Raw genomic sequence first — 12,322 nt, forward strand, 5'->3', positions numbered from 1 at the left:
AGCACTGTCCGTAACGTTTTTTTCTATGGAAAGAATGGAACCATCGAGTCCTCTACGGAAGAGATTTCATTTTCACCCAGCCAGATTGCATATCTTCCTGTTTATATGGCTTTCGCCGTCTCAAATGAGCGAGTCTGCCCATGGCATAGATAACGTTACGCCTTGTCATTCTTCAGATTATTTACCTCGCCCGGACAACAGTCGCTTGCTGCTGTCGTTGTGTACGGTGCTAAAGTTCAAGTAAAGAGTACGTCGTGCCGGATTCGAAGGGAAGGAATAAAAGATGCAAAACACCGGGTAAGTATCATGCTCGGCGGTATTAAAACATGCTTTACATGTGTCCTTTTGTGTGTGGCCTACAGAAAACTAGCCGGAATTACTCTGTTTATTACCGGTGCATCCCGAGGCATCGGTAAGGCGATTGCACTGAAAGCAGCTCGCGATGGTGCCAACATTGTGCTGGCGGCCAAAACGGCAGAACCACATCCGAAGCTACCCGGAACGATCTACACGGCTGCAGCGGAAGGTAAGGTTTGGTGGCCGTTTCACGGCGACTTGCCGCAATGTTATTCCTGTTGATTCCTGTTCCGTTTCCAGTTGAAGCGGCCGGTGGCAAAGCTTTGCCATGCATTGTCGACGTGCGCAGTGAACAAGACGTGCGTTCGGCGGTACAGAAAGCTGTCCAAACGTTCGGCGGCATCGACATTGTGGTTAACAATGCAAGCGCCATTTCCCTGACACCGACCGAACAGACCGACATGAAGCGATACGATCTGATGCACAATATCAACACCAGAGGCACGTTCCTTGTGTGAGTACGCGTAACAAGATCACGATCTTGCGACCCGGGACAGTAACGCCCAAATGTATGCTCGTGTTTCAGAACGAAAGAATGTCTCCCGTATCTTCGCAAAAGCAAGCACGCTCACATCCTTAACATTTCGCCACCGTTAAACATGGAACCGCATTGGTTTAGTAATCACGTCGCGTACACGATGGCCAAGTACGGGATGTCCATGTGCGTGCTCGGTATGGCACGGGAGTACGAGAGTGCAAACATTTCCGTGAACGCCTTATGGCCTCGAACGATCGTTTACACGGCCGCCGTGGAGATGCTTCACGGACAGGAAGGACAACCATACTCCCGTAAGCCTGAAATCATGGCGGACGCAGCGTATGCCATTCTCTGCCGATCGCCCGGTACTAGCACCGGCAACTTTTTCATCGATGACGAAGTTCTGGCAGCAGAAGGAATTAAGGATTTTGCACAGTATGCTTGCGTTCCTGGGAACGCACTCATCCTTACCCCGGATATCTTTGTGAACGAAAAGAAATCGAAGCTCTGATTTGATGGATATGCTGCTTTTTTCGGACAAGCAGGACACGAAGTACAATACAGGTGATGGATAATCAATTATTAAAATTTCTGGTTTACACTGCGATTTACCGGATTTGGTAAATGAGAAGCACAATTGTAGAAATTTCCAGCAAAAGCTTTTCGAATAACTGACTACGCGGGTTTTCATTTCAACTGATCGTTCTTAAGCAGCAGCTACACGGTAAATGGATTTGACACTTAATCGATCAAACTCTATGCTGCCGTTTCCCGCCGAAAAAGTATTCATGAAGTAAAATTACTAATTTGTTATCATTATCGACAGCCCCCGAAATTGTAATTTAGCACTGGAAACCATTTTTTTCCAGCAAAACCTTTCCGGTAGATGCATTTTCATCATTCGCGATACCTTTCTGAATGTGTCATGTTTACACACCACTTGACCGATTATCTGTCAGACGTTCACAAATCAGAATGAACGTGCGCACCGTGTAGCCGGCGCTCCAGCGTATGAGCACACAAACATTTTTTGTTACCTGCTGCAGCTTGGTCAAACCAGCAGAACGGGACACACCACCTTGCATTTACAACACAACACACCAAACAAAACACACGTTTGTGCTTAGCATCCAAAACAGAAAATCACCTGCCTGCAAAAAAAAAATAAAAAAAATGAGTACATTCCGTGGTGCCATCAAGAGATTGAACTGTGATTCGAAGATATCCGCTATTTTCTTCGACCTTGATAACACTCTGATCGCAACCAGGAAAGCCGATGCAAAGGCATGCAGCAAGGTAAGTGTTCAGTGGTATAGCCAGGCTATTTGGCAAAGGTACCGTGTGCTTAGATTTATCGCGAAAAATGTACCTTATATAACTCCTATCGTCATGACACGTATTTGGGCCTTTATGTGGAGCTTTTCGATGATCTTCTGAAAATATAAAATGAGGTGGCCGAACGGGCGATTTGTTTGACCTCACAGGTCATATCAATTATCCTTCCTAGTAGGAAAGGGCATTTGTGTTGCGCTTTTCGGTACAACACAAATCGATGGAATGTAGAAGGTCGTTCTGAAACAGTTGTTTTATGCGAAAAACGTGCACTTGAAAAGCGTGCAAAAAGTGTGCATATTCCAACCCTTAACTGTCCAGTGAAAACCCATACACACATGTGGTGCAGTATTGTTGTGGTGCGTGAAGCAAATTTGAATGAAATCGATAGATGAAACCATTTGTGGGATTTTTGCTATCACTAGCCGATTGGTTTACGAATTGAAATGTTAACATTAAAAATCAGAATTTTCATCAGAATGTTCCTTGTCACTGCCAGGGTTAATTCATCGAACGGTCCACATGCCAAATGAACAGAATTTGGTTCATTTCGGGTTGTCTCACTGACAGGCGCTGCTATTTTGGTTTGTCACGAGTTTTATTTTTATTTGCGCGGAAAAACGTGTGTGTGCATGTTTCGGCAATATTTGTGCTTGTCGGGCGCATCATCGTATTAAAATTCTCTGCCCTACGGATGGAAAATGTGCCGAAAACAAACGATTATTCATCGTCTTGGTCGTAATGAGCAGTGGTGAATCGCACGGCGTGGGATTGTTTACTTCCGTGAGACCTTTCGAAGGTCCTTCTTGCAACGGATACACACAAACACACGCGCGACGACGGTGGTGCATTGTGAAAATCCGTGCCGAAACCAGCCCTGGGAGTGGTGGTGCGGTCATCTGGTGAACACAGGCAGGAGCAGTCATTTCCCTCCGGGAGCGTGAGAAAATCTATTTTGACGATTTTCCAACTCTCTCTTACCGACGAGAATAAGGCACCGCGACAACATCGTACGCTGGGTGGGAAATGTGCTTCACGTTACTGCCGGGACGGAGTGCGCTAGGAAAAACGAGAACAGTTTTCCACCAGCCGTCGTTGTCGTTGGATTTAGACGAAAAAACACCTCGGTGCGGAACGGTTCGAACAGTTTCACGGCAGCGCGCTTCTATTTAGGAAAGATCTGCTCCTAGCTAGAGTGCGTGAGTGTTGGTCTGTGTGTGTGTGTGACTGTGCATTAGAGAGATCTTTGATCTGGTGTGTTGGAAACAGTAGCAATCGCACTATACACGTGTAAAGCAACCACATCCAAGCAGGCGCGTAACCATGTCGGCCGAAGTAAGTGAACCCATCAAAAAGTGTTCGCTGATCCTGAAGAATGCGAAGAGTGACACGGAAAAGTTTGCCGCACTGTTCATGGTGACGAAACTGATCAAAGGCAAAGACTGCAACCAGGCCGGGAAGCGGCTGCTGTTCGAATCGATAGGGTTCGACTTTCTGCGCAAGTTGCTCACCAGCAAGGACATACCGGATGATTGTCCCGCTTCGGTCTACCAGAGTGTAGCTCTTTCGATTCTTACCTGCTTCTGCGAGGATGAGCAGCTCGCCACGCACCAAGACATGCTCGACAGCATTCCGGTATTTCTGGGGATCGTGTCGACGTGCGATGACGACGAGTACGACGACAATCTGATTGTCATCAACGAGGCGTACCACTGTCTGCAGAGCATCTCGCTGTACGAGAGTGGCCGGATGGCTCTGCGCCGCCATGATGTCATCACGAAGATGGCCCAGATCTACACCCAGCGCAGTTTTCAGATCGACGAAGCACTGACGCTGATCGTAACCTTGGTATCCCGCTTCGGGGCCAACTCGTGGGACAGCGATCCAAAGTTGTTCCATGCGCTGCTGCAGCGCGTTTCGCTGGACTTCGAAACCGATCATGCCGAACGCAAGTTCGAGCTGGCGGAGATGATAAGCGCACTGCTGTTCCACTGTCGTCGCGATCTTGTGGCACGCTCGGTGCAGGGGGAAATTTGGCCCGAATGCTTGTACAAGGGCATTAGCGATATTTTGACGAGCAAAATTGGTAAAGCGCAGCGTGATCCAGCCCTGAAACTGGCAGCAAACGCGGTCGATGTGCTCGGTATCGAGTGGACGTTACACGATGTGGAAAATCCGAAGAAATTCTTCCTGCTTCTGCTGCAGCTGGCCGCGATCGAGGTGCGCATGCAGATGGATAACAAAAGCTTCAACCAATGCGTTCAGCAGGCAGATCTAATCACCGCCTGCTTCATCATCCTCGAGCTGTCGATCAATTACATGTCGACGGATCAGCTCGAACTCGATCAGAAGGATAAGCAGCAGGTGTACACCGGGCTCAAGGGTGCGTTCTCGGCCGTGCTGGGCGTGCTGGTGAAGTTGGCAAATGACACCAAGAAAGATCGACTGCAGAAAGCGGAGAAAGCGTTTGCGTACGCAATGGTGCGCGTTCTCACTGCCTGGCTGGCACAGGAGACGACGGCCATGAAGAACCAGGTCTCGAAGGTGCTACCGTTCCTGTTCAAGCTGGCCAACGAGTCATTCTACGAATCACGCGACTACCGCATCGCGCACAAAGCCGACAATGTGGACGATCACGAGCAGCAGCCACCGGCAGACATCTTGCGCGTGATGCTACCCGCCATCTGCCATCTGGTGGTGGAGGAGGAAGCACGCCAAATCTTCCTGAAGGAGAAAGAGGAGCAGGTGCTGTACGATTGTCTGCTGTTCCATTGGTCCATTGCACACTACAAAAAACCACCCGTACCACGCGCCGAGCGTCTCAAACGTATGAACGAGCCCGACCCCGAAATGACGCCCCAACAGCTGGACGACATGAAGGATTCGCGGACGGCGATCGTCAGTCTGTGCAATATCCTGATGAACATTACCGTGCTGGAGGCCAAGCTGGTTGAAGAGAGCACACTCTTCGCGCAGCTGTTGCGATTCATCTTCGAAAATTTGCCCGAACTGAAGGACATCCCGGACAATCTGGTAATGCACGGTCATCTGGCCGTCCTTGGGCTGCTGCTGCTGAAGCAGCAAGCGACCAAGATCAAGAAGAACGATTTCTCCATCTGCCGGTACATCCAGACCACGATCCGGTTCCTGTGGGACGCGTACAACATCGACGAATCGAACGATCCGCAAGCGCTGGTAGTGTCGCTGCAGTACAAGGAGCACTGGTTCGAGATCATGGAGCTGTGGTTCCTGGGCATGCAGACCATGAGCGGCATCATCAAACTGATTCCCTGGATCTCCGAGTTTGCGATCGAGAGCGGGTGGGCTGAAGGGATCGTCGAGACGCTGCGCAAGGTGAAGATTGGCACGCTGCCGCCGAACGTGAAGCTGGCATACGAAGACTTCTTGTCGCAGCTCGTCGACGCTAATCCGGCCGTAGCACCAGTGTTGAAAAAAGCGGACGCGCTAAAAGTGTGTCGCAACCATCGAATGATGGATCTGGGCAAGAAACTCTTTGGAGACTAGCGAGCCAACCCTGTCATCATCGCTCACTGCAGGTTTTCGAAGAAGTGCGCAGTTTGTTTTACATTCTAAATTCATCTCTTTCTTTTCATCATCGGCTGCCACACGTCCCAGTTCGCGTTCACGTGCAGCGGCGGCTGCGGCGGCTGCGGTGACCGAGATCCATTACTAGTAGTACTACTGTTTGCTGCATTTTTGTTTCATCGCTCATCTATTTTATCGCAATTTTATTGCGTTCGCTTACTGTCGCCCCATACGCATGGTGGTAATGCTGAGAAATAATAGGGGAAAACGTATGAAAGAAGTGAAATATAAATGTACACCTTAATGTGCAAAATAAACGTGTTTTCAACGTGTATACAAATACTAACCGATTCTTCTAGCTTATTTTATCTGACGATCTCGATTCAAACGACACGAGCACAACACTCCAGACCAGGCCAGAGCTTCATTTGTTCGGCCTCAAAGATCCATCATTTGTCCTACTTTTGTTCCATCCCATCTTGGACAGCGAAAAACGTTTGGCCGCGACGGAGGAAAAGATGAACAGCAGTTTCTGTCCCGTTTAACCGCGTGCGGTCGGTCGGAGTGCGTACGTGTCGACCGACGGCTGGCTACGCGCTAGTGTAGGTTTCCGTTAAAAATAGAACTTTCTTTCCTACCCACTACTGGGCGAGCATCGTGCGGTGGTGCGATGCAAAGCAACACACTCCCGCTGCACGTCTCGCGTGTTGGAAATCTGTAAAGGAATTAGAAAACAAGAAGATTTTGAAATGAATGAAAGAAATTTGAATCTCTCCTGCTCGGTGCTCTCTTGCGCTTGACGCGTCCCACCGGCACACACTCCACAATCGCAATGAGGAGCACTGGGACCCCCCTATTGCTGCTCCCCTGTCGATCTGTTCCTACTACTCGAGACGACACGATACGTTTGGACGAATAAAATTAAAAATTATATTTATTTTGGAGAAGCGCAAAATGTTCCCCCGTGTTTGGTACGGTGCCCATTTAACGCCCACCACTGAGCAGATTCGATACATTCCTCCAAGCGAAAGGAACAACAACATCCTCGTGCTGCCGCCCCACCCAACCCATTCGCTACACTTTCATTTTCTTGCTCCTCTATTGCCGAGGAGCTGGGTCCGCAACAAATTAGCGAACGAAAAACATTTTACGTCACATTAGCGTCCTCTTGTGGTCGGTGTACGAAGTAGGTGTTGCACTCATGCGTTCGGGCCGTATGCCGAAAGGCACAAAGCGAACGACTTGATGCACTTTCGCTCGCGTTCAATCTATCGACAAGTGCATGCTATTCGTTTGCACCAGTTCGCTACACAATAAGCCGTATTCGTTCGTACCGAAATATGAACAAATCAAGGAAAAACCCCCAAAGAAATCGTCGGTCTTCCATGTAGCGCAAGCAAATCCGAAAATAGCATTCAATTTCTGTGTTTTACACGCTGTGGAGAAAAGAACACTCAAAGCAGCGTGAAGGGCCGTCTTTTGGGTGTAAGTGATCGTCTGCACATGCTCCTACTACTGCTGCTCCCCGCCACTATCTACCAATTCTTAATGATGTATATGGGAGGATGGACATACAGTGCCCCAATTGCAACTCCGGACGCGTTGACATCGAACAATTGATCATCTTACTTACAAAAAAATGTTTTCCATTTACCCTCAATTGACAAAGAGAAGAGAAAATCCAATTTTCTACAAGCCACACGAAAGACTGGGCAATTATCTTTCTTAGCTTTTTTGTCAAAAAAATAGTTTCGCTTTCAATGTTGAATGATTAGTATTGAATAATTATGTAAGTTGAATAAATTTTGAATTTAAGCTTGATAATTTTATATTGTACTTATGATCACATCATTCGCGATATTTTCAGTTTATTTTTCAAATACGCCAATCAATGTTCATACATTCGTTGTCGGTAGCCAATTGGAGGATGCAAAAAAGGGATCTTGACTGTCCGTTTGAAGATCGCCTAAAATCGACCACAAAGTCATACTGTGTATATTGTAGTGATTCCTTTACACCTGAGTCAATTACAGATTTTGGAAAGATGTGTTTCTTCCCTTTTTCTGCTGTAATCTAAAGATAGTTAGATGAGTCAGCTGCTTACGATAAAAAATATACGGTCATTTTGATTCAAAGATCACAGGGACAGTAACGATCATCCACTGTGGGATTTAGCTTTGATTCGCTTAGCATTGCTGTGCTGCGTTGAGCTCATCAACACATAGTAGCGGGGTTTTGTTGTAAACACGTCTGCGCCCAAAATATTTCACCAAAACATAAATAATGTAGCAGCAGCAGCAGCAAACTTGGAATGCATTCTTCGCTGCTAATTTACTACTATGAATCACTCAAAACGAATTCCCTTATCCTGTTCTCTCTGCCCCGGTCTCATCAGGTGGCCGATTTGCTACACCGCGAGCACGGTCTTAGTCGGGAGATAGCAACAGAAACCACCACCGACTACCTGACCGCGTTCCGTCGCTGCCCAGACAATCCGGACATGGCGCTGGCGCAATGGCGTTCGCAGCTCTGGCAGGACGTGTTGCCTGTCACGCACAAACACCTGGCCTCGGAACTGTACGGACGGTGGTTGGAGTGGCGCTACCGTTATCTGGCCCTGCCCGCCGAACTGCAGACCATGCTGCAAACGCTCCGGCTCCAGTACCTTCTCGGCATCATCACCAACGGACCGACGGCGGCACAGTGGGAAAAGATCGACCGGTTGGCGCTGAACAAGTACTTCGATTGCATATTGGTATCCTCTGACTTACCGTGGGCCAAGCCCGATCGCAATATCTTTTACGCAGCTTGCCACTATCTAGGTGTCCCGCCCGGCCAGTGCGTGATGATCGGTGACAAACTCGAGACGGACATTCAGGTGAGTGGTGGCGATCGCCACGGCACAGGATACACGGCTCTGTGGTTTTTCTTCCCCCCCTTCCTCTTCCGCGGTTGTTGCTTTCGTATCTCAATATTCCAGGACGTGTCTTCCGCGCGTGTGTTTGCCTCCTCTTGAAAAGTCTGTCCTTCTGGGGAAGATCGCGCAAACCCTCAATACGAGAGACACTCTGCGGAAAAGGTACCACACACACACACACACACATCATACCAGCACACACAGCACAAACCCTACAAAACATGCATTAGTGTATCTCTTTCTCTTGATCTTCATTTATGCACGAAACTACATCCCCATCCATCCATTTATCACTCATCCTCTTACCGCATTCGTGTTCGAATAAGAAAGAACAATATCATTGGGCCTCCATGGAGGGGTGCGGCGATATTTGTGCATCTCCTCCACATACCTCAACACCTTTGCTTCGTCAAAGCGGCATTCGCACGGACCGGGAGAAAATCATCCACACATGATCATCGACCGCGTTGCGTTCACTGGGTAACTCTGTTGAGAAGATGAAGAAGAAACAATGTTAAATTAAAATCAATAACCACCAAACACCGTCCACATTGAACATTCCGTTGACAAAAGCGAAAACAACAGAGCGCGGTGTGTGCCTTCAACCGAGCTGGGCTTGTGTGTAAGTGCCACCGAGTGTGTAAGTGTGTCAGGAGAAAAGAGGATCATTTGGTACCGTAGATCGCGTTCCAATATTTCACTTCTGAAAGAGGAGAGCCTTAAATATGAATTTTGCCGAACGAACAAACCCAAAATCGAAACTTTCTTTTGTAGTTTTAAGAAACACATTCTCACACAGATGTATATGTATGGTAAAACTAATGGGTTGCCCCCCTCTATTGCGCCATCCACCATTAACAAGAGCGCTCACGGTAAGTTGTCCCCTTGTTCCAATATCAACAACATACTTCCCCTTCCCATACTGTTTTTTAACTTCCATTTGGAAACTAGTACACGGTCTTGGTTTGTTTGGGCCCGAAATCCGTACAAAATATAGAAACAGATAAGGGAATTGTCCTAACAATTGTTTCAATTCGATTAATCTAAAGCTCATCCAAAAACGGTCGAGAATCGTCAGTCAGTCAATAAGTAAAAACAAAAAAACAAATTTGCTTAAGCATGCGTGCGATCGCTAATTCACTTCACATTATAATCACCTAATTCATTAGTTTTTTCCAACAAAAAAACGGCAGCAGTGGTTAGTGGTTGCTCGTTAGGTATGGAAAAGCTATGCAAACGAAATTCGCGATCATGGTCAAGAGGATGCCAAACATGTCCAAACATGAAGAGAACTTCCTTCCAGACATCATATCCACAACAGCATAATATATATATATATATTATCTATACATTTGTCTACCCTGATTTGTCTATTACAATGTAATGCATTTTATATGCCAACGATTACACAAATTACACAGATTTACCGTTTAATTTCATTTGATTGATGCATTACTTTCCTTCCCATTCCCGTTTCCCGAACTGACTACTACTACTACTACCTCTCCAATGGTGCGCACACGAACGACCAACACATGTCTGAATTCCGATATTTCTGCACACACTGAAAAAAATGAAACCATTACTTCAAAACCAAACTTTGAACGCCAATTGCTGATGATGATGATGATGATGCTCTCGGACGGAACAACGATCGTGACAAACAACTTACCATTTCCCGCTCGATGGTGTGCCGGTCGGTGCTGATGCCGCTCTCGCTCAACAAAATTGGACCAACTGGGTCACTACTATTGGCCTGTGATTGGTAAATATCTATTTTGTTTCGATAAACACATTATGATAAACCTGGCTGCTCCCCGGCCCGATCGGGATACAAAAACCAACATCATCCCCCGGCTCTTCTCAAAACGAACGAACGAAACCGCGTGACACGGGGACGTGTGTGTGGTGCTAAATTTTCTGTGTCTGGGAACACTTCATGCGTGCGTGCGTGCGTGTGCGTGTATGTATGTGCCGCGTGGGACGAACAAAAAAACCTTACACCTCTCTCCAGGGAGGCATCGAGGCAAATCTGGGCGCAACAGTGTGGCTTCCGCTACCCACCGAACAGCGCATTGCCGGCGACAGGACGATAAAGGATGTGCCGGACCACGTGCGGCCCGATGCGATCGTGGACAGTGTCCTGAAACTGCCGGCCTTGCTACCACCCTCCACATCGTTCCGCGTGCGGACACCTGCCGCCCAGTCGAACGTAGGCAGCGGCGACTGCGACAACTGGGAACAGAAGACGACTCGTAACCGGGCTGCCCAGTACAATCGCATCCTGCCGGAGATACCCGACCTTTACAGCACGTACAGCAGCTCCAGCAATGACAGCAGTCAGCACAGTAATGGCAGCAACACCAGCAATGGTAGCAGCTGAATTGGGCGAGATCGTGACATCGACCAATTATTACAACAAGCCGGGCCCCAGCCAGTCGTCAGCTGTGTGAAGACTGCGCTACTGCTGTTGTGTGAGCTGTCCGAACTATGAGCCGGGATTGGGAGGTACTGGAAGGAAGCGTCCATCCATAAGGGGACCCCATCCATCATCATTCCCATATTCTCCCACCCGAATTATTCCTTATTGCTTTTGTTCTTCACTATCGAATATTTCCTATGCGTCTAGTGCGACTGGTTCTTTCGTTTCGACCACTCTAGTCGACTTAAAACTTACGCGCGGGAAAGCATCACTCTTTCTATTACTTCCAAATCTCAACGCTTTTGTAGAATGATCAGTAGAGAGGCAGCGCGCGCGTGTTAACCTAATTTAAATTTCACACCAACTCAACTGTTGGCGGTGCCGGTCGTTAGGTCAAGGGACGGAGACATAAAGGTCCTCCCTGACACCAGGCGGCTAGCTACTTCTGCTAGCCAACCTAAGCTATCGCTTCCATACGCCTCCCCCTGTCCGCTGGTGCATCGCTCTACAATGTAGTATTTCGAATATTTTCATTTTCCTCTCGATAGAGTGTATAATAGCGCATATTTCGTAGATTACATACACACACACAAATAGGGAAGTGTACCTGATCTGATTTTGTGAACACTAGCAGAAATCAAATGCATCCCTTCATTTTCTCTCTTTCTCTACCCTAATCCCTCAATAGTTTATATAAAAAGACACACAAAGAACAAATCCTTCCTCTACCTTTTTGCTGCTGGGTGTGCTAAAATGAGGGCACAAAACAGACAGAAGGATGGACGGGGAATAGTGAAGTAGTAAGAAGCGACGAAACACAGACAAAAGAGCAAACAAATATTTTTCAAAACATTTTCTTTTTTGCACAATACGGCGTCATGCCGTAATACTGGAATTATAAATAAAATAAATAATTTTCTTTTTTGCAATGTAATCTGCTGGGCAGAGATAAAATAAAGAACAAAGTCGAACAAACACGATATGATCCTCCAACTCCTTTTTTCTATCGCTAACAACACAATAACATAATAAATGCTAACCCCGAGTGCTGCTTGCTTTACAGAAGGGCAGATACAACAAGCCAGTCACAGAGTTATAATGGAATAGAGGAACAGCACTTGCTATGCAGAATAAATGGTTTTTTTCACGCAGTTCGCTCTCAGCTACTTTTTTTGTGAAAGAAACAGAGATTGCAACCAAAAGGTAAGTTGCATTCAAGATTAAGCTGAAACACGACACTATGCTTCATTCATTCGATAACCCTGTATCT

At 47.2% G+C, this 12,322-nt stretch overlaps 3 protein-coding genes and 1 long non-coding RNA gene across 4 annotated transcripts; 3 read left to right on the forward strand and 1 right to left on the reverse strand.

Moving 5' to 3' along the window:
• The first annotated feature begins 159 nt into the window (after window positions 1-159).
• Window positions 160-1,442, forward strand: LOC118517618 (hydroxysteroid dehydrogenase-like protein 2). Its single transcript, XM_036063915.1, has 4 exons — window positions 160-297; window positions 363-526; window positions 598-811; window positions 884-1,442. The coding sequence occupies exons 1-4, from the start codon at window positions 284-286 to the stop codon at window positions 1,344-1,346; spliced, it is 855 nt and encodes a 284-aa protein (XP_035919808.1). The 5' UTR covers window positions 160-283; the 3' UTR covers window positions 1,347-1,442.
• A 370-nt stretch (window positions 1,443-1,812) lies between these two features.
• LOC118517617 (N-acylneuraminate-9-phosphatase) lies at window positions 1,813-12,203 on the forward strand. The gene is made up of 3 exons (XM_036063913.1): window positions 1,813-2,131; window positions 8,109-8,591; window positions 10,645-12,203. The coding sequence occupies exons 1-3, from the start codon at window positions 1,847-1,849 to the stop codon at window positions 11,011-11,013; spliced, it is 1,137 nt and encodes a 378-aa protein (XP_035919806.1). The 5' UTR covers window positions 1,813-1,846; the 3' UTR covers window positions 11,014-12,203.
• On the forward strand, window positions 2,656-6,059 carry LOC118517613 (neurochondrin homolog). The gene is made up of 2 exons (XM_036063909.1): window positions 2,656-5,800; window positions 5,871-6,059. The coding sequence occupies exon 1, from the start codon at window positions 3,491-3,493 to the stop codon at window positions 5,690-5,692; it is 2,202 nt and encodes a 733-aa protein (XP_035919802.1). The 5' UTR covers window positions 2,656-3,490; the 3' UTR covers window positions 5,693-5,800; window positions 5,871-6,059.
• LOC118517620 lies at window positions 5,820-6,538 on the reverse strand. Its single transcript, XR_004908333.1, has 3 exons — window positions 6,524-6,538; window positions 6,061-6,428; window positions 5,820-5,960 (listed from the first exon to the last, which is right to left on the reverse strand). It is a non-coding gene; the product is annotated as an uncharacterized LOC118517620 (long non-coding RNA).
• Window positions 12,204-12,322: the final 119 nt, after the last annotated feature.

This window comes from Anopheles stephensi, chromosome 2 (assembly GCF_013141755.1).
Source record: "Anopheles stephensi strain Indian chromosome 2, UCI_ANSTEP_V1.0, whole genome shotgun sequence".
Lineage (NCBI taxonomy): Eukaryota > Metazoa > Arthropoda > Insecta > Diptera > Culicidae > Anopheles > Anopheles stephensi.

Excerpts from the sequence above, each read along its gene's own strand:
- LOC118517618 (XM_036063915.1), top strand. Across the intron at positions 527-597 it reads CTACACGGCTGCAGCGGAAG|TTGAAGCGGCCGGTGGCAAA; the intron begins GTAAGGTTTGGT and ends TTCCGTTTCCAG. Across the intron at positions 812-883 it reads ACCAGAGGCACGTTCCTTGT|AACGAAAGAATGTCTCCCGT; the intron begins GTGAGTACGCGT and ends CTCGTGTTTCAG.
- LOC118517617 (XM_036063913.1), top strand. The coding sequence starts at position 1,847 with ATGAGCACACAAACATTTTTTGTTACCTGCTGCAGCTTGGTCAAACCA. Across the intron at positions 2,132-8,108 it reads ATGCAAAGGCATGCAGCAAG|GTGGCCGATTTGCTACACCG; the intron begins GTAAGTGTTCAG and ends CGGTCTCATCAG. Across the intron at positions 8,592-10,644 it reads AACTCGAGACGGACATTCAG|GGAGGCATCGAGGCAAATCT; the intron begins GTGAGTGGTGGC and ends ACCTCTCTCCAG.
- LOC118517613 (XM_036063909.1), top strand. The coding sequence starts at position 3,491 with ATGTCGGCCGAAGTAAGTGAACCCATCAAAAAGTGTTCGCTGATCCTG.